This window comes from Camelus dromedarius, chromosome 25 (genome assembly GCF_036321535.1).
Source record: "Camelus dromedarius isolate mCamDro1 chromosome 25, mCamDro1.pat, whole genome shotgun sequence".
Classification (NCBI taxonomy): domain Eukaryota; kingdom Metazoa; phylum Chordata; class Mammalia; order Artiodactyla; family Camelidae; genus Camelus; species Camelus dromedarius.
The window spans coordinates 11,533,810-11,553,250 of record NC_087460.1 but is presented as its reverse complement, the minus strand read 5'-3'; the positions used below and the strand labels follow the sequence as shown (position 1 = coordinate 11,553,250).

At 36.9% G+C, this 19,441-nt stretch overlaps 1 protein-coding gene across 1 annotated transcript in view; it reads right to left on the bottom strand.

The window, feature by feature from the left end:
• Positions 1-19,441, bottom strand: part of PIK3C2G (phosphatidylinositol-4-phosphate 3-kinase catalytic subunit type 2 gamma) — a 266,488-nt gene that overhangs the window by 49,485 nt on the left and 197,562 nt on the right. The window contains exons 27-28 of the mRNA XM_031444030.2: positions 3,734-3,923; positions 3,117-3,238 (exon numbers count right to left, since the gene is read on the bottom strand). Of these exons, the coding sequence (XP_031299890.2) occupies positions 3,117-3,238; positions 3,734-3,923 (312 nt within the window). The remainder of the gene's footprint in view (positions 1-3,116; positions 3,239-3,733; positions 3,924-19,441) is intronic.

Below are 19,441 nucleotides of genomic sequence, written 5' to 3'. Positions count from 1 at the left end.
CTGAAGACCAGTTATGGGGTGGGATAACCTGTTAATGGGTAGCATTTGGCCACACATTTTGCTGGTTAAATATGTCTTTTTAGGAACTACCTAGGAGCTTCCCCTGACTGCTCCTTCATACCTCATACTTCTGCTTCTTTGGTACAGACCTTTCCCTAGGCAAAGGAGCATGGGGGATGGCAAAGGGTTATCAGCAAACACACAGAAGTTATGTGACAACTAGGACGTCCCCTCCACTGCTTCCTGTTGGAAATGTCAGGGAGCTCCAAAACAATGTCTGTGTATTTAAATAATTGACATTTTTTTTAAAGGTCTCTTGCAGTTCTAAGATTTAAAGTATTAAAAATTTTCATCCAGATTTAGTTATTCATAATAATTAGACCATACATAATTAATCAAAATAAATACATTTGATAAGTAAATGGCTTTTGCTGGTTTTAAATATTAATTTGTGTATCTGTGGATGAGTTTTCTTATTTCTAGAATGACATGGAGTTCAACATCAATTCTATTCCTTTGTAGATTTTTTGTAGATGCAGGTACTAAAAAATCTTGTGTGCAAGTAAGTACACGAGAATTGAGGAATTCAGCTCTAGTGATGGCATGCAATTGCTTGGAATGCTTTCAAGTTATATGCCACATATAACAGTAGTCAGTCCTTGAAAGTGATTATTTATGATCTTTCATCTGATGGTGCCATCATGTCCTCCCTTACTTTTGTTCAGACCCCAGATTAGGAAACACCTGACCTGCAAACACATTTGATGCCTTGTTGCTAGAACAGCAACACCAGTACTTCGATTTGCCCTTAATTTCACCCTCAGACATTATTTCCTCACTGGGACAGTGTACCAAAGTAAAATTCTGGATGGCTAAGAGAAGAGCCATGGTGAAAGTAGACGAGGGAAAGGAAATCAACCTTCTCAGCGGATTGCTTTTCAAGAAGACCGTTAATTTCAAGGAAAGTTCCCACTCCTGTGTATTCATGGAAGGTACCAAGAGGTGCAAAGAACCTCCTCGTTTTGAAGGCCGCTGTTGTGTGCTATGACTGATTTTAATTTTATTCTTTATGACTCTGACCTTCTGATCATACTTTCCAGACTGGGTTTGTATGGTTCTCACAGAGCTTCTCTTAGTAAATTTAGGCGTCAGAGGAAATCACACCTTCATTCTTCATCTATATGCGACGCTGTAAGCCTGAGCTCCACTGGGATTGTCAGCATACAAATATTGCTTAGGGCACAGAGGACTAAATGTTCCTCCTCTCCACACATTGCTTGAATGGTTTTAAAATCCATTTAGGTACCATTAACAGGCAGTAGTTGTTGAGCAAAGCAGAATCTTAACTAAAAGCTGAAAACTGAAAAGAGGTATATGGAGAGATTACTGGCACTTTAAGATTCTACAAGTTATACTAATATGTAGTGGGGAGGTAAAGGTGTAGAACAGAGACGTTTTTGAAACCTAAAAGGACAGCTGTTTAACAAGAATGAGCGTACTTCCAAATCATTCATTAGTAGGGTAACACTAAATTCAGTATTTTTTTAACGGAGGTACTGGGGATTGAACCCAGGATCAAGTCTGTGCTTAGCATGAGCTCTACCACTGAGATATACTGCCCTCAAACCCATCTATTTTTCGGTAATTCTTAAAGCTGATGTTGCTTTTAAAAGTTTCCACAACGACATTCCTTCCCTCTCAATCCTTTGAATGTGCTCTTACTCTAATCTGTTCACTTCCTGGTGTTTAAAGCATCCATATTTCAAAATCTCTGTGACATTTACAAGTCTGGTTTTTCGTGAACGTAAGCTACTCAGTCTTCAACAATGCACACTGTCTCTCCAACCACTGACGACTTTGCTGAGATTTATATTTTGAAAACTGACTAAATCCTGAAAGTCTAGTAAAAAGCCACATGTACAAAGTATGTCAGGTCAGGTCCCGACATTCACATTGTTAAAGGAACTGTTTACTCAATAGAAATCCTGGTACAGTCATCTCTTCCTGTGTACAGGTTCCATATCTGTGCATTCAAACTGTGGATCGAAACATTTAAAAAAAAATCCAGAAAGTTACAAAGAGCAAAATTTGAATTTGCTGCAGGCCAGCAACTATTTAAACAGCATTTATGTCATATTTACAACTATTTACATAGCATTTATATTGTACTAACTATTACAAGTAATCTAGAGGTGATTTAAAATACAGGAGAATGTACCTAGGTTATATGTAAATACTACACCACTTTATGTAAAGGACTTGAGCATGCAAGGATTTTGGTATCCATGGGAGGGGTCCAGGAACCAATCCCTGGTGGATACCAAGGGACTACTCTATAGATAAGGTAATATTTGATTTACCTAACTGCAAATATCATAATTTCTAAACAGTTCACCTTTTTAAAGTCAAGATACATCTCAGGTATACACTTAAGTCTATAACCTAAATTCGGCTATTTCTAAATGAGGAAGGTTTATTTCAACAGAAGTTATTTTCAATTACATTCTTAGTTTGTGTATGCTTAATATTTTTCATTATAACATGAACGGAAGCAGTGGTTTTCAAAGCTGCAAAATGAAGATAACAAATTAAATTTAGATAATCCATGTCCAAGTTAATGATTAATGATAACAAAAGTGAATTGATATTAATAAATTTTACTTGTATACTAATTGATATTAATAAATTATAATTTTCTAGTATAGCAAATAAATATGTCAGAGCTTTTTATTACAGTTATTTGTTGAAAGTGAAGATATATCCAATTTAGCCCTGGATTTTCAATTATTTTATTTTTATAGAAAAAACTAAAAAGATCAAATTTAAAAACAGGCAAATAAAACAATTTTCCTGATAACAGATGAAAAATGAAATTGGCTCTGAATTTTTTGGTCTACAAAATCAATGGCTGAGAGCAAACAAAAATTGAAAACCTTGTTCTGTTTTATGAGACAAAAGGTTCTTTACTGAGGGCAGTGTAGACTGCTGGGATAGGTTCAATGGCACTGGGATGAGAATGCTGTGTTGCTCACAAATACAAAATGCCATAACCATAATTTTTCCTTATGTTCAAGGACAAGTACTGAAGGCAAAGCACTGTTGAGGACAGTCCTTACTCTGGGAGGGTCAGTGATGCAAACTGCTTTTGAAGTTGGCTGTGAAGTTTTGAAAACTGGTCAAATGACTTTTCTGTCAGGCTTGTTTTGTTGTTACTGTGAGTCACCTGGATCAGATACAGCTGCAGAAGACAAACAGACAAAATCAAAAGATGGCAATATCAACCTTTAATACATCCTAACATCTGGCTTCATGTAAACTAAACAAAAGAAGGACGCTTCTGCAAAAAAATCATCACAAAAGATAAGAGACGCAGTTTGTAAAGGCAAAATTACCTATAAACACAGGATATAAAGATATCATAATCTTAGGTGCTGGGAACAGACTGCCTAATTTCTGCTCTTCTTTTCTTGTGGACATTTTAATTAGCTCTTGATTTATTGTCTACCACAGGGCAGGATCTGTTCTCTTTGATGGCTCTCTACTAAGAGCTTTGGTTGTTATGATTTCTCCTTGGAACATCCTCCTTAATGGCACTGCTGCTCAAACTGTAACTGATTTTTCATTTGCATAGTAAAAAAAATCATGGGATAAGGAAGAACGTGTAGCACAGTGAAGGGAAGTCTGAGATGAAATCAAAGGATATTTAAGTCAAGATGACAGATTTGAGACTTACGTGACTAGTTTTCTTGCTGAACCCTAAAATTGTTGCTCTCAGAATTGACCTGGTTGCACTCAGCACACAGGATTCCTGGGGAAATGTCTGTGAAATAGATTTGGCAGGGCTTATGGCTGTCATTTGTGCAAGTATGTGGATCAAGTTATTCAATTTAACAGGGAAACAGTCCAGACTCTCCTTGATTTTCCTAGAGAAATAAAAAAGAAAAGATAGTGAGTAACAGTCCCTGAGCTGACTCATTTCACTTAAGATTTGTTTCCTTGTGTCAGATGTGGAGGAAAAAGTCAAGGACCATGCCTGTTTATTTGGAGCCCAACTATTAAACATTATTTTTATAAATTTTAAATTCACATCTTGAGTTGTTAGCAAATATGAAATATAAAACTGTAATTGCAATATTTATATTTTTAATTTTTAAGTTTGTTGTCTATTTTTAGGGATGATTTTAAAAAAAGTAATTTGTATATAATTATTTTAAATATTTACATAATTACAGAAATTAAATCTACAAGACAATGCATATTCCAAGAAACCCAACATCCACCCCTGAACTCTCTACACTCTTTCTTTCTTCCCCCTATATTTAGCACTAAAAAAAGATTTAATTTTCATTGCTTTATTTTTTAATTTTAATTTTATTTTTTTTCTACATTTGTGTCCCTCTGTCAACTATCTTTCAGAAAAGTTGTATCCTAAAATACTATATTTAATATACACATATTTTATACAAAATGCTTTTCGCTCTGTGGTCTTTTTTTTTTTTTGGTATTTTTTGGTGTGTGTCTGCTTTTTAAATTTTTTTTTTTTTTTTTTTGTATTTAAGAAGGTCTGCAATTGTGTTCTAATGGTATAATAAATATCTTTGGATAATTTTTTTTTTCGCCTCTGTACCCTCTTCTCCAGTATCTGACGTGTGGTGTTCTCCTTTTTCTCTCAGTTTATACAATAAAGCAGTCTGCTTATTTACTTTTCACAGGTGCTTCCTAGTCTACTTCCATTTTTTATAGAGCTATTCTATCTCCATCATACAATATCTCCACCATACATATTACGCAGTCTATCTTGTAACTATCATGAAATCTCATGCTCTCTCCATTCCTTAGGCCACATCTCTCGAGTCACTTTGACTATCTGATGCTCATTTTCTGGTAAATTTCTCACGAAGTGCTCAAGGAAATAAGTTTCTGAGTTCTGGGTGTTGATAACAGTTTTTCCTGGCCTTTATACTTGAAAGTCAATTTTGCTGAATACAATATCCCTGGTTCACATTTTCTTTTTTGACGGTCATGAAAATATTATTTCATTTTCTGCTGGGATAAAGGATTACTGCCCCAAACTCTGACGACATACTGAACTTCTTTTCCTTACAAATGACTTGGTCTTTTTGCCTAGATGCTTTGAAGAAGTTTCTTTTTCCCTCAAAGTCCAACAGTTTTTCCAAAAATATGTCTCAGGTTGGTTATTCTGGGGAACTTTTCTCAATATGCACACGTCCTTTCAATATGTAATTTCAAGTCTTCCTTTTTCAGAAAATCTCTTAAATTATGATGCTAGTAGTTATTAAAATACTAAATGTACAATTTTGTTTTGAAACTGTTTTAATGTATTATTTTGGTTTTCTTTTTCAATGACTTCATTCTCAGTATACTGGATCTTTATTGCCTTTCTTCATTTCTTTTTTGTTTTAAAGATCCTCTTTTTCATCTTCTTTTCCCTGGAGGCATTATCTGTTGTGTTGTTTTTATTTCTTCTGTGTTGTTTTTAGTTTACTGTTTTTAAAAATATGTTTTCTTTTATTATCTAATTCTTTTGTGGGCTCAGTCACTGCACTTCTGAGTTTTTTCTAATTATAATCTATATTGTTCCTTCATATCTTTATCATTTAAAAAATTTTCTTTTAGTTCAATTTGAAATGTAAGGATACAGTTTATCCCTTTGTTAGGAATGTCTTTGTGGCATACTTTCACTGAAGAGATTTTATTTTGCATCTTATTTCTTTTTTTAACTATAATTTTAACATTCAGACATGATCCATTTTGTTTACTCATTTTAATATGAAATTAGCATTCCTAAGCTTTAAGGAAGGAGTAGAAGATTTTCAAGGGTCTGAAGCTCTCTTTTCTGTTGTTACCACAGGGGTCAAAAAAATACTGTTTCAAACTTTCTAAGATATGCCTCTTTTGCTTCTGCCTTGCCCCCAGTTTTTTTCTGGACTTTGGTTTTCCTTTGCTCCTATGATCTTTCTCCTTTCATTGGATTATACTTCCAGCAGTTTCTCTTCAGCGTAGGACTTTTGCTTAGAAAGAAGCTCCAGTTACCTTTGAGAGTTTATAGACTTCTCTAACCTTTTCAGATTTGCCACAGAACTCCTGCCCTTCCCCATGACTTGGAGTTTGTAAAAATCCTACCCAGTTTAAGCTGGTTGGGAATCATGCTTGAGAACCCAACTTTTGGGTTCTTGGGAATACCACGCTATCTAGTTTTGTTGTAGACATTGTCCATATATTTTGAGTTTTACCACCCTATTTGATCTGTCTGCTTTATGGAAGAAATTCCAGGGACACTAAAAAACTTGACTTTTTATGATATATAATTCAGGCCACACAGTAAAATATTAAGTAAAATGTGAAAAGTTCCCTTCATCCTTCTTCCATTACCACTCTCCTCCCCCACAAAGAGCCTCTATGAACAATTTGGTATTATTCTTTTTGAGCTTTCTCTATACATTGGTGCAAACCAACACACACACACACACACACACAAAGTTTTCACTCCCATTATATGCCAGGTGCATGTTGAGATATAGCAAAAAAAAAAAAAAAAAAGTCTCACTTTATAGAATTTATATAATGTGAAATTCAGACCATAAGAAATAAACATGTAAAAATACGGGATATGAGAAAGTAATAAATACCATAGAGAAAACTAATAGACATTGGGGGAGATGGAATACGGGGTGGGGACAGTGTTGCAATTTTAAGTAGGATAGTCAGGGATAATCTCACTGAAAAGATGAGTTGAATGATTTGACAAAGACCTTAATTTGCCAAGAGTACAGGGCACGGGAATTTCTGATAGAGCAAATTCTAGGCAGAACAACAGCTCATCCAGATGCTCAGCGGTGGATGGATGACTGGTGCTTAATAGAGAGCGAAGAACAGCAGTGTAGCTAACACAGAGGGAGGAGGGGAAGAAGGGAATCAGACAGATCCAGGGAGCACGATTTTGTAAGAGTTCTGAAGTAGTGTGGGACGGAAGTAAAAAAGACAGGAGTAAAAGAATCCCCATCATATGAAATGCTGTAATTTGCTTTTTAAACTTTGTAATATATTTTGGAAGACGAATTTTGTAACTGTTGCATAGTAAATAGCCCCCAAATATTTGTTGAATGAACGATCTAATTCAGAAAGTAGAGTTAACCTTTTTTTTTAAATGATCAGTATCTGGAAGTATAGATGTACAATGATTAACCTCTTTATTTTTTAACTGCAAAGACTGTTTTTCGTTACTGATTCAACTTTGTCCAATACCAAGGGTCTATACTGCACAGGCTTGTTTCTCACCTTCTCATTCTGTTGCTCTTGACAATTTGTCCATCTCCGTGTTAATAGTACACTTTCTTAAATAACTAGAACTTAACAATAAGTCTTGAAAATTCTTCTACCTTGCTCTTCTTCAGGAGTTTTTTTCATGATTTTAGACCCTTTAACAGCCTGAATATATTTTAGAATCAGCTTATCAAGCTCACTCATGCACAAAATAAATGTGAAAGGATTTGAGGGGTATTTCATTGAAACTACAAATTAATTTGGGGGAGAATTAACATCTCCACAGTATTGACACATGCTATAAACACAGCATATTTCCCCATTTAGTTAGGTCTTATTTTATAGCTTGCTGTATCATTTTAGAATTTTTTTTCTGTGGATGTTTTGCATATCTTTTGTTGGATTTATTCCTCATTTGAGTATTTTTTGTGCAGCAAATTGTAAATTCTAGCTTTTTTGAAATTCTATTTTAACTAATATTTGATAATATATGAGTAGATTTTTAACTCATTAACTCTAACAACATATTGTATATTCTTATGAAATTTGCATGGATGCAGTCATGTTATCTGCAAATAATGCCAGAGTTTTCTGTTACCCTTTGCACTGCTAATACCGCCAGGTCCAGGTTCAGTGGAGGTGGTGACAGCAAGCATTTTGGTTTGTTCCTGATTACAAGGGAAAAGCTTTCAATGTTTTTCCATTAAGTATACTGTTTTCTGTAGGTTTTTTAGCTACAAGTTAAGGATATTTCTTTCTATTTTAAAAATGAGTGATTCTAAATTTTAATAACTGCATTTTCTGTATCTATTCAGGTGGTCTTATAATATTCCTTCTCTAAATTTTTCACTACTGAGTCTTTTTTTTGTTAACATTTTTTATTGATTTATAATCATTTTACAATGTTGTGTCAAATTCCAGTGTAGAGCACAATTTTTCAGTTATACATGAACATACATACATTCATTGTCACATTTTTTTTCGCTGTGAGCTACCATAAGATCTTGTATATATTTCCCTGTGCTATACAGTATAATCTTGTTTATCTATTCTACAATTTTGAAATCCCAGTCTATCTCTTCCCACCCCCCACCCCCTTGGCAACCACAAGTCTGTATTCTATGTCTATGAGTCTATTTCTGTTATGTATTTATGCTTTGTTTGTTTTTTGTTGTTGTTGTTGTTGTTATTTTTTAGATTCCACATATGAGCGCTCTCATATGGTATTTTTCTTTCTCTTTCTGGCTACCTTCACTTAGAATGACATTCCCCAGGAGCACCCATGTTGCTACAAATGGCGTTATGTTGTCAGGTTTTATGGCTGAGTTCACTACTGAGTCTTGAATGTTTATCTCATAACCACTTGCTTTACCAAACTCTTACTTCAAAAAATTTAAAAAATTATCTGGAATCATTTATTGTCTTATTCAAATGGAAAATAATATAACAAAACTAAAATGCAGAGCATTACTATCAAGATAGAGGTATTATTATATTTTCCCAACATTAGTGGGAACGCTTACAATTTTTCACTTTAAAAACTATGTTTTTATCTAAGTTTCCTTCTAGTCTGAGATTACTAAAATTTTCCAAGAGGAACAGGTGTTGAATATACTCAAACAGTGCTTTTCTAGGCTGGCATCTATCAGAGTTCTTGTGCAACGCCTTTTTCACAACGAATCTGCCATGTCCTCAATATTAACAATGTAGTTCAATAATGCTTAATAATGTCCCCCTCATTTTTATAAAACTTCAAGACCATTTGTCTTGTTCCAGTATTAGACTTTTAAAAGAGCAAATTCCAATTTTCCCCATTATTATACATCCATCTTGGCCAAAATTTGCAAAGAAAGCTAAAAATGTGACGCTGATCATTATTCATTTCCACAGTGTTCATTACTTCTAAAGACGTTCTTTGACTTTATGAATTTATGGGCACATAGTGCAAAGTAAAACATTCATTTCTTTCCTCATCAGTAGTTTAAAGACATGAAGATAATAATAATAGTAAGAGCATAATACTAATCATGATTTATGGAGACCCTATCATTCATTCACTCATTCAACAAATATTTACTGAGCATATTGCATGCGTTGGGGTGGAAAGCTGCGGAGTGACAGCACGTACCCACTTGTCATGAACACACAGCCTTATGAATCATAGATCTTAAGCCCTGATGTACTCACCCTCACAAAATCTCAACTATGTCCACGCCTTATTTTTACATTGCCCAGCAGTTAAGATGTAAGAAGACTGGAGATGAAGGATGAACTTTTGTGATAAACTTAGGGTTATAAGGCAGACTTTCACCTAAATCATCTCCAGTTCCTCAAGTGGCAGATTTAACAGGTCAGATAAAATAGTGTTCTTAAACATGACCTAGGCTGGGGCTGGGGACCTGAGAGGTAAGTTGCAGGCCTCTACTGGGATCTGAATTATCCAAGTGACAGCTCTCTGATTTATCTTATTTAATGGCAGCACTAGCTGGATGATGCTTGGGAATAGCCACATAAGTCCAAAGCAACAGCTAGAAGGATTCAGTTCTTAAATTTCCTAAGGAAATCCTCCAGGCAGTCCTGATCAACACTTCTAACTTCCTGCTAGGCACTGTTCTAAGTACAGGAACTTAGAGGCGAAGGAGGGAAATCAGATTTCTGCCCTCAGGGAGTATATATCCTTTGACAGGCACTGCACTAAATGCCTCATGTTAATCTTTTCATCCTTAGAGGTAAGCATGAAAATTATTTTAGCAACAGATAAGAAAAAGGCCAAGAGAGGTTAAATGCATACCAAGGGTGGCATCATTTTGAAAACAGCAATGAAAAATTCCAATTTATGCTTATTCGATTACAAAGTCTTTGCTCTCACTGTGGATTATTTACAATGAACAGTTTTTCAACTATGTCTTTAAGAGAGAAATAAACCAATAGACTTAGTATGGAATTCCCAGGTGGAACAAAGGCACTAAAACAATGATCCTTTAATTTTTACACAGAAATAATCATTAGACCAAAAAAAAAAAAAAAAAATTAACAGTATTTCTTGCAGCCAGGGAACACAGTCCAAAGGGACATATGATCAGATGAAATTTCTTAAGCTGTAGGTCCCATCCTAAAAATGTGTACAAATTCTCCTCTACTTCATAACATCCTTTTTATATGATATAAATATTTCAAATTGCTTACATTAGAAACCACTGCTACAACAGGTTCCTAGATATGTGTGTGTGAATGGGCTATTTATCAGCCTCAAAAAAACTGGGTTCAATCCAGGAGATCTGATCTTTCATGTCAGGTTTAGCCTATAGGCAGATTATTTACCCCTCAGATTAAATATTTTTTTGAACTCACGTTTATATTAATACGTTCTTACAAACGGTAAATGTTTCTAGCTGCTTCATGAGCCACGTCAGAGTAACCATTGAAGACAGACGCCTAAATGCTGTGGAATAGCAACTGAGAGAAGGTTTTCGGGCAACACTTGATGGGAATTTCAACAAGAGCATATTTCTGTTGCTGAGGTCGTTTATATCATTCTGCGGTTTGATAGAATACCCACCTATTTTACCGATCAGTCTCTTTAATAGTCTCAGGGAAATGTTTCTCAAATGACTTTTCCTGTGAAGGAATTTGCATGAGAATGTTCTTATTTTACCATTGACACTGTAATTTTATCATATATAAATAGAAGAGCTTCAAGTGACTCACACTCCCCACGAACAAATTTCTTCATTTAACTCTCAGGCTTCATTTTCGCTGCAGTGATTTTGGCATGTGTAAAGAACGCATTACTCCTTCTTTTCTTTCTTTTTGTATTGGAGTTACTGAGTGTCCAGGTTTGTGAGTCATTCTTAACTATTCAGAGGGAACGGTGACCTAATACAACTTTGTCATAATTTCTTTTATTCCACAAAGAGAAAATAATAGTTCAGTGTTGAATCTGCAATCCATAAAGTCTCTGACCAGCACTTTCTTGTACTTAAGCCAATAAAGTATGCTATCAAGGTAATTCCTATTTTGTTACAAATTTACACTGGATGAAAAGTATTCAAAGAATTTTTTAACCAAAAAATTACCACTCTGAAATGAATTCAATGAATTCATTGCTGATGAAGTCTTGGTACACAATTTTTAAAAAGTTTCTCTCTAGGCACTTTTACTTTAAAAAATTCAAGATTGACTTGGAAGAGAAGGCGCTTGATTTTTGTTGCACATGCATGTAACATGTATGTACATTTGTGTGAAGACACAAATTTAAGCTTCATGTTCTAACCTTTTAAATGAAATAAATAGTAAAAGAGGATATCTCGTGTTAATCCTTGTAGCTTTGATAGCATGGTACTCTAATATGAGAAATGTGGTTATATGCATTTAGATGTTTTTTTACTATGATCTTTCAACTGGTCTGAAGACACCAACGTTAAAGAACATCTATATTTATCTGAGATTATCAGGGCATTAGGAATTTCATATGTAGGATTTTTTTTTTTTTGGCCATGTGACTTTGTTTAGCGTTCTAGGAAGAGCACCCATTATGCAAGAAATCAATTTTGTTCTGTTTTGAACTCACTTATAAGCTCTGCCCATGGTCTCAAGAAAGTCCATTAGCTTTCAGGACATTTAGTTGTTTCATCTAGAAAACATAGCTGATGACTAAACCATGCCACCCCCTGGGATTATTAATAGAATCAAATGAGATAACATAAAAAGTTATTGGAAATAAAAGAATATTATGCAAATATTATTTCAGAAAGCTTACTACCAAATAAGTATAGAAATGAGTATATATGAGCCCAAAAGTTAGTAGGTTACAGATAGACACAAGGGAAGACAAATGCATAGATTTATGGTTCTGTGGAAACTGACTTGTGGGAAACTCTCTTGAAATCCTACAAAAGAGATATTAGATAGGGATTAGAACAAAAGGCAACTTTGGAGTTTCTTATCTTTTTCTCTTTTCTCCTTTTCTCCTCTTCATAGTTTAGAACTTGGTCTAAAAAACAAAAAAACTTTGCTGTTTCCAAATTGAAGTTTCAAGTGTTCAGAATTCATCTACAAGGTCAGAAGTCTTATGTAAATGTCATCACAGGCACCTAACTGCATACAAGCAAGAATTCCAGGCTCCGTGGCTTTGATTACGATAAAGTAATTCTTACACTTTCTTATGGAGGCTCCTTACAGAATTTAGCCAAATCAGAGCAAATGGAATAAAGGAACTAGGGAAAGGGTGATGTGCTGGTCTTATTATGTATTAAGTGTTATGCCAGTGGAATGATATCCCAGGCTTCTAGCCCCTCCAGAGCTAGCTTATCTTACTGATGTATTGTGAAAGCTGTTCTATTTGCAGTTTAATAAAAGCAGTTTTAAAAGTCAATTTAGTTCAGATTAGTTCTTATAATTAAATTTTTTAAAATGGGAGACTTTCACAGTGAAAAGGGGAAATGCCACTTATTTTAAGTTGCATTTCCCTTTGAATCTGCTTTCCTAATTTTAAAAAGGTTGGATGTCATGATTGTTAGTTTCTCTAGGTTCTCTTTGCTTGTTTTTCTTGTAAGCATTTATTTCTTTAAGTATCAACGGTTAAACTAAGGCAGAGGAAAACTTTGATCCATACTTGTGGAATTACAACAATCCAAGAGATGAAAATTTGCAAAGTACTAAAAAGGCATCAAGAAACTTTAATGATAAAGGAACCCAGGGATATACATTCCTGTCCCATACTCTGTTTCTCAGTTTTGAAGAGAAACCAGATAGAAAGTCACTTACTATGTTTGGCGACGTTTGAGCATAAAGATTCGTCTCACACCGTCGCCGTGAGAAACAACTCAGACGGCGTGAGGGGAACACTAGGGGTTTCTGGCCTTGCGTCTGCACACCCCAGGAGGCTCCGGGACTGACTCCTGGGTCCACGAGGGGAAGCCCGGGAGCACTCTCTCTGGATGTTATCAACGCTTTCTGCAGCTTCACAGCTGTACTTAGGACAGTCACTGTGCTTGTTCTGCCCAGGGACCCCTTATCATCAAGACTGTTCTTTCGAAAGCTCAAAGTTCGGAGAAGCAGCTCCAGGATACTCTTTGTGAAGGGCTGGCCCATGGGAAGAACAAGGATGGGCAACAGAATCCACGATGGCTTTGCATGAAGACCCTGTTCAGTAGGGACAAAGGCATCTAGTTAAGTCAATCAGACTGTCTCTCTCGGGAATTTATATTAGAGAAAACTGGCCAATGAGCAAAGGGAAGTAGAATATGATAGGTACAGATCAGCAGAGTAGAAGGTCTTTGTTTCCACTGGAAACCAGCCCGGCCATGTTGGTTTCTGGAGTTTGTTAGGTGCAGTTTGAGTCCATGCATACCCTTTTCCCCAAGGAAACCAGATAGAATCTCTAGTTTTTGCTATCAAAATCCCTCACTAATGCAAATAATTTGCTACTTTGAAGTTTGGGGTTTTGTTTTGCTTCAAGCTGCCCTCAGTTTTAGCTGAAAAGCAGGGGATGTTATGCTCACTAAACCAAAGGATCTGCGTGGCTGGCCAAATGGAGTATCTGGGAATATATGGAAATTTTCCTCTCACATTTCTGGAGGAGGAATTGGGTGAAGTAAAAAGCATGATCTGCATGTGGGAGGGGAGGTAGGCAGGGAAGTTTATGCTTAATGATCCCAGTCTGGTCTGTGAAATAGGTTATCTGTTTCTAAGGACAGCTAACCCGAGGATTGAGAGTGATTGAAGATTCTGAAATAACCCATTTGGACGGCATTTAATGGATGGTTGCCTGTGTTGCCAAGCAGTGGGCTCAGCAGAGACATTACATGAGAGTATCAATTTGCAGAGACTGAGTCATGATACTTTCTTGATTGTATTCAACAGCGCTCAGCTGTAAGGGGAGTAAAAAACAAGGAAGGGAAGCGGAGAGAGGAGCTGGCAATGATGTGAAAAAACTTTGTGGCCAGTAAACCCATTTTATTTTCATTTTTCTCTAAATGCCATTCATATAATAAAATTTTTTAATGCTATGCAGAGTACAGGATCCTCTGAAACCCTTATGATCAGTTCTTAACCCAGAATGTGAATACCCAAGAGTGAAGTAGGGTCCTGTATTGTTCATGAATAGAGTACTCCCTCAGAGAGGCAGGAAAAGCCATTTCTTTCTTTCAAGTCTCAAAAAGACGGGCAGCCTCTCGATACTGACACGGAAGTCAGGATTCGGGCACTTAAGGTATCCACACATGCTGTGTCTCAGATGGCTGAGTCTTCACTCGTGACCCAGATCTGTGAGCTTAGCGGTGGCAGTGCGAGAGGGTGGGTTTTCTTGTCTTATTTTTATCCGTATCTTAGTAGTGATATCAGAATAAACAGTGAAATAAAACATTTTTAGCTTGTCAGAACAAAAAGAACAAAGAGTTTTATATGTATAGAGACTCTCATGAGCATGCTGGAGTTAATGTCACTCATTGAGGCACCAAGACCAATGCTGGATTGGTCACTGAACTTGGTTTCTTTTTGGATAAATTACATGCACGGACATCTACACTTCAAGTTTTTCCTTAAGTTTTGAAATCCACATAACGTCAGAGAACACAGCTTAAGATAACAGTATTATTTACACAGAAAAGGTAAACAAGTGCACATAATTTTTAACATTTATTTGAAGCATGTGGATCATGTCACGTAAGGTTCCCTTACTGTTTTTAATTCACCAGCCTAATTTTTTTTGGTGGGGGGTAGAGTGGGGAGGTAATTAGGTTCCTATTTACTTATTTATTATTTTAGTGGAGGTAGTGGGGACTGAACCCAAGATCTTGTGCATGTTAGGCATGCGCTCTATCACTGAGCTACACCCTCCCCCATTATAAACTCACACTACACATTAAGTATTAACAAAAGAAATGTTGCATAATTTGTTTTAAAACTTTTTTTAAGTTTGTTTGTTTGTTTATTTATTTATTTGTTTGTTTATTTATTTATTTATTTATTTATTTATTTATTTATTTATTTATTTATTTATTTATGGAGGTACTGGGGATTGAACCATTGAGCTACACATTTCTTGTGCATGTTAGACATACCCCACCACTGAGCTATACCTTCACCCTGTTTAAAATTTTTTTTAATATTTAAATGAGAATTTAAGTAACTTTTCTAAGTGGTAAGGAATCCTAGTCACATTCAGTTGAAGTCTCTTGAACTTCGATGACGGGTTCCTCACAGTGCTGGGGAGGAATGTGTGATGGAAATGTGTGATGGAAAAGACCCTCAACATTTGATCTCCATCTGCTGACCAAGGGATTTAGAGAAGAGCTGAAAACATGAGCTCGAAACACATTAGCTCATAGCTAAAAATAAAAGTATGTAATTGAGATTTTAGGATAAAAGATACTACTAAGACAGGTTCTTGGAAATCAATGGGAAGATGAGTCTCGTGGGAGATTTCTCTGAGGAAGAAAGTGGAAAAAAATATGGAGAGGTTCAGGACATGTGGTAATGGGCCAAAACAGAAAAAAAAGGAAGGTGACTGCCTTGGTGTCATTAGTCAAATCCTCCCATGGGGGTCCCTCTGGGCAGCTATTACAGCAGATCCTGAACCCAACACCCAGGGGACACCTGGTGGTGGCACAGGGACAATGATTCCAGGAAGGGTCTCTGTCCTCCACCAAGGCTTGGGATATTCAGGAATGAGGATTAGTGCCCAAGAAAGGATATAGGATCTACCTTGGTCAAACTAAAGCCAACATGGGCTCAGAGGAACCTTGAGAAAAGTGTGGTCTGAATTACGAGGCAGCACATCCCTGAGAGCCCGCATATGGGAGGGGTGGTTTTGAGCTCACAGGGTAGCATTTAAGACCCCACCCTCTGGAGCATAACCCCCTGGATTCAAATCGTGGCTCTGTCTCTGGCTGGCTGTTTCCTTCGGCAAATCATTTCATTTCTCTGGGGTCTCAATTTCCTAATCTAAAAATGTAGATAAAAGTGCTATGACCTTATAGACTTGTGATGATTAAATAAGTTACTATATGAAAAGCACTTAGAACAAGGCCTGACGCTTGAGGAGCAATGTATTAAATGTTAGCCATAATTATATGACTTTTATGCACTTAATGTTTGATGTTTAAACTGTATTTTCTGTTAAATTAAAATGTTAACACATTTTAAGGGAACAGAGGTTGTTTCACCGTCAGATACTTTAGGAAGTGGGGAAGTGGGAATATGTTCCCCTGCTCTACTTGGGAGAAACTGATAAAAGCAACCAGTGTATTAACTAAGGTGATATACTAGACAGCATGCAACTCAATAATAAATGAAGGATAGCATGAAATAATACATGTTCCGTACAGTTACACAGGAAAAGACTAGTTGGTACTAGATAATCTGAGAAGGTTTCATGGACAAGGTCCAGAGTCTAAAGGGATGGGTAGGACTGAAAGTTACATTAGACCCTTCCCCTTTATTCTGTAATTTTGTTTTTCTTTGGGAGCGCTTTTGACGAGGCTATGCATGAGAGTTAACTAGACAGCAGGCATGAATGTATACTGACAAAGTGATCTACCCCGACAAGAATTCATCTGAGAGTAACAGAGGTGGTGTGGATAAAACCTTGATATAGACAATCAGATTCATAAGGTTCTCAAAAGTAAGAGACAGGAAATGGCAAGTCAAAGACAATTACTGAACAGAGAAATGACATGCCCTAGCTTAGATGACTAAGATGCCTTTTAAGTTTGCAATGGAGAACAAGTCCTTTCCCATAAAGTTGTAGAAAGAAGTTTAATTAACAGAACATACTACACAGCATCTGAAAGCGAGAAAATTAGCCTGGCAGAGATCTGCAGGCAGGGTAATGAGGTCTAGCTTGCTGCCAGGAGGTGACTGGCTTCAGTTCTACTTTCTGTATCAGTTCACGTCCTTCTAAACGAGAAGGGGAGATGAGTCAGCAAAGGCAGGCTCACTCACACCGAAGATCCTGCCCTTCACAGATCTGGGCGTGTTGGATAAAGCCGGAGGGTGTGGAAGAATGGGTCTCTGGCAAACATCTAAAGCCGATTTACATTTTTCCTGTGGCCATAGCCTGAAAGCTTTTTTTCATTCACTATATAGATTTTTCCTTTCTTTTAAATGGTAGGAGGGACTATTTGTAAACCTTAGCAGTATAACTGTTTTGTCCAAGCAATGACAGATCAACATAGCCACAGCCCGATCACATGTTTTTAAGCTCCACCTTTTCTGGCCCTCTCTATGCTCCTTCCCCGTCTCCCCACCCTGTCTCACTGACCTGTCAATCACTGTGCCTGCTCTGCTGCAGCCCACTTTACAGAAAGGCATCACACTCAGATCCTGATGGCATAGCCTGAGGGGGCTATTTTTGGTAGCACATGAACCCACCAGCCTTAGATGCAGTTAACTGGAGCAGGAGAGGGCAGCTAGAGTGGGAGGATGCTGCCTGCTGATGAGATCCCCAGAGCTGTCCCCAACCCCGAAGGACCTTGTGACAGATGTTCTTCTGCTGTCAGCCCTTCTCAGTGTTTCTCACACAAGTCCCTTGTCCTCATTAGTTGAGGCAACTTGAGAGTCCCTCATCTTTGAAACCACAGATCTGAAACACCGCTGCCAGTCTTCAAGCTAGTGTCTTTGGCCACAGGCAGTTAACTGTATTTGTAGTTTTCTAACTGGATATAAACAAATGCTTCTTTTAGAGGCATCTTTACTATTAAAGGGCATTTTCAAGACACAAAAAACCTACCAGACTCACTTAAAAGAATCTCCAATGGTAGAATTTCAGAAACAAATCAGATAGCAGGAAGGTATATTTTTGGCAGAGGCTCTGCCTCGTGTTCCGTAATCATATCATATAGTTTCCAGTATTGAATGTTGATAAAAGCCCTAGAGCAGGGGATCAAAGTCATTGCTTTAGGCCCTAGCCCAAGCTCTACTTCTTACTACTTCTTTTAATCATGGACAAGCCTCTTAATTCTTTGGATCTCAGTTTTCTCATTTGCATATTTATTGTCAGAATAAATAGACTATAAGGGCTTTTCTAATATTCTGTGACTCTGTCATATTGTTACAGCAGGCAGACAGCTAGATATGAGCAGAGAAAGGAGGGACGCAGGCCAAATGGCAAGAATTGGGCAAAAAGGAGGGGCACGGGCCAAATGCAGGAAGCCTTACATAGTGTAGGGGGTCCCTGAACAGAAAGAAAAGCAGGAACCTCTGGGCTGATAAGTGATCACAAATTTTGGGGTGACAACTGCCCTGGAGGCCGACAAAGGAAGGTGGGAAAAGGCAGGAATCCCCAGTGTTGGAATGTAACTTTTGCTCATTATGTCCTCATTACAATAAAATTAGCCTTGCAGATTAGAAGTCCCCATCATGCACTGATGCCATGACACTTTCAATCCAGACTAAATAAGGACAAAAATCCCTCCTCCCTTTGGGAAGGTGGAGTTGGAATGAAAATCAGGGAATACGATCCCAAACCGTTCCCTCCATGATGAATATTCCGCCCATTCACTTTTACACTCCACGTAACCAACTTGCCAAAGAAACTCAGCTGCTCACCTGAGCCTGCCCGCTCTCCCCTTGAGAGCGTACTATCCATCCCTTAATAAATCCCCACCTTACTTCCTTAACCTCTGCATCTCGTCTCGGAATTCCTTCTGCAATGAGATGAGAACCTAGTCACCAGAAACAATATTGCTTTTATTCAACCACAAGAACAGCCTACCCATTCATGTTCATTAAGCAGAGATTCCTTCCAAAAATGAAATTCTTCAACTGTTTAGGACATCCCCATGAACGTTCCCCATTTCCCCTTGGAATGGAGAGGGATTCTGCACTCTACTTTCTGGGAAATGAAGAGAAAAGTAATACCTGTGTGAGTAAGATTTTAAGTATTGTTTTCTTCAAAAGGACAAAGCATACATCCATTAAAAATATATTATCTGTGTTTACAAATTTCCAGTTGAAAATATTAGAACAATTAAAAATTAGACTCAAATAAGATTCAATATTAAGAAATTACAGGAGAGAGCACTGTATTTCTCTACTTAATATATTTACTAGGATAGTAATTATGGCTAAAATTTATTAAGCATCTAAAATTTGCTGGCAATTAGGCTACCCACTGCAAAACTAAAGTTCAAAAGACTCTCATAAAATACACCAC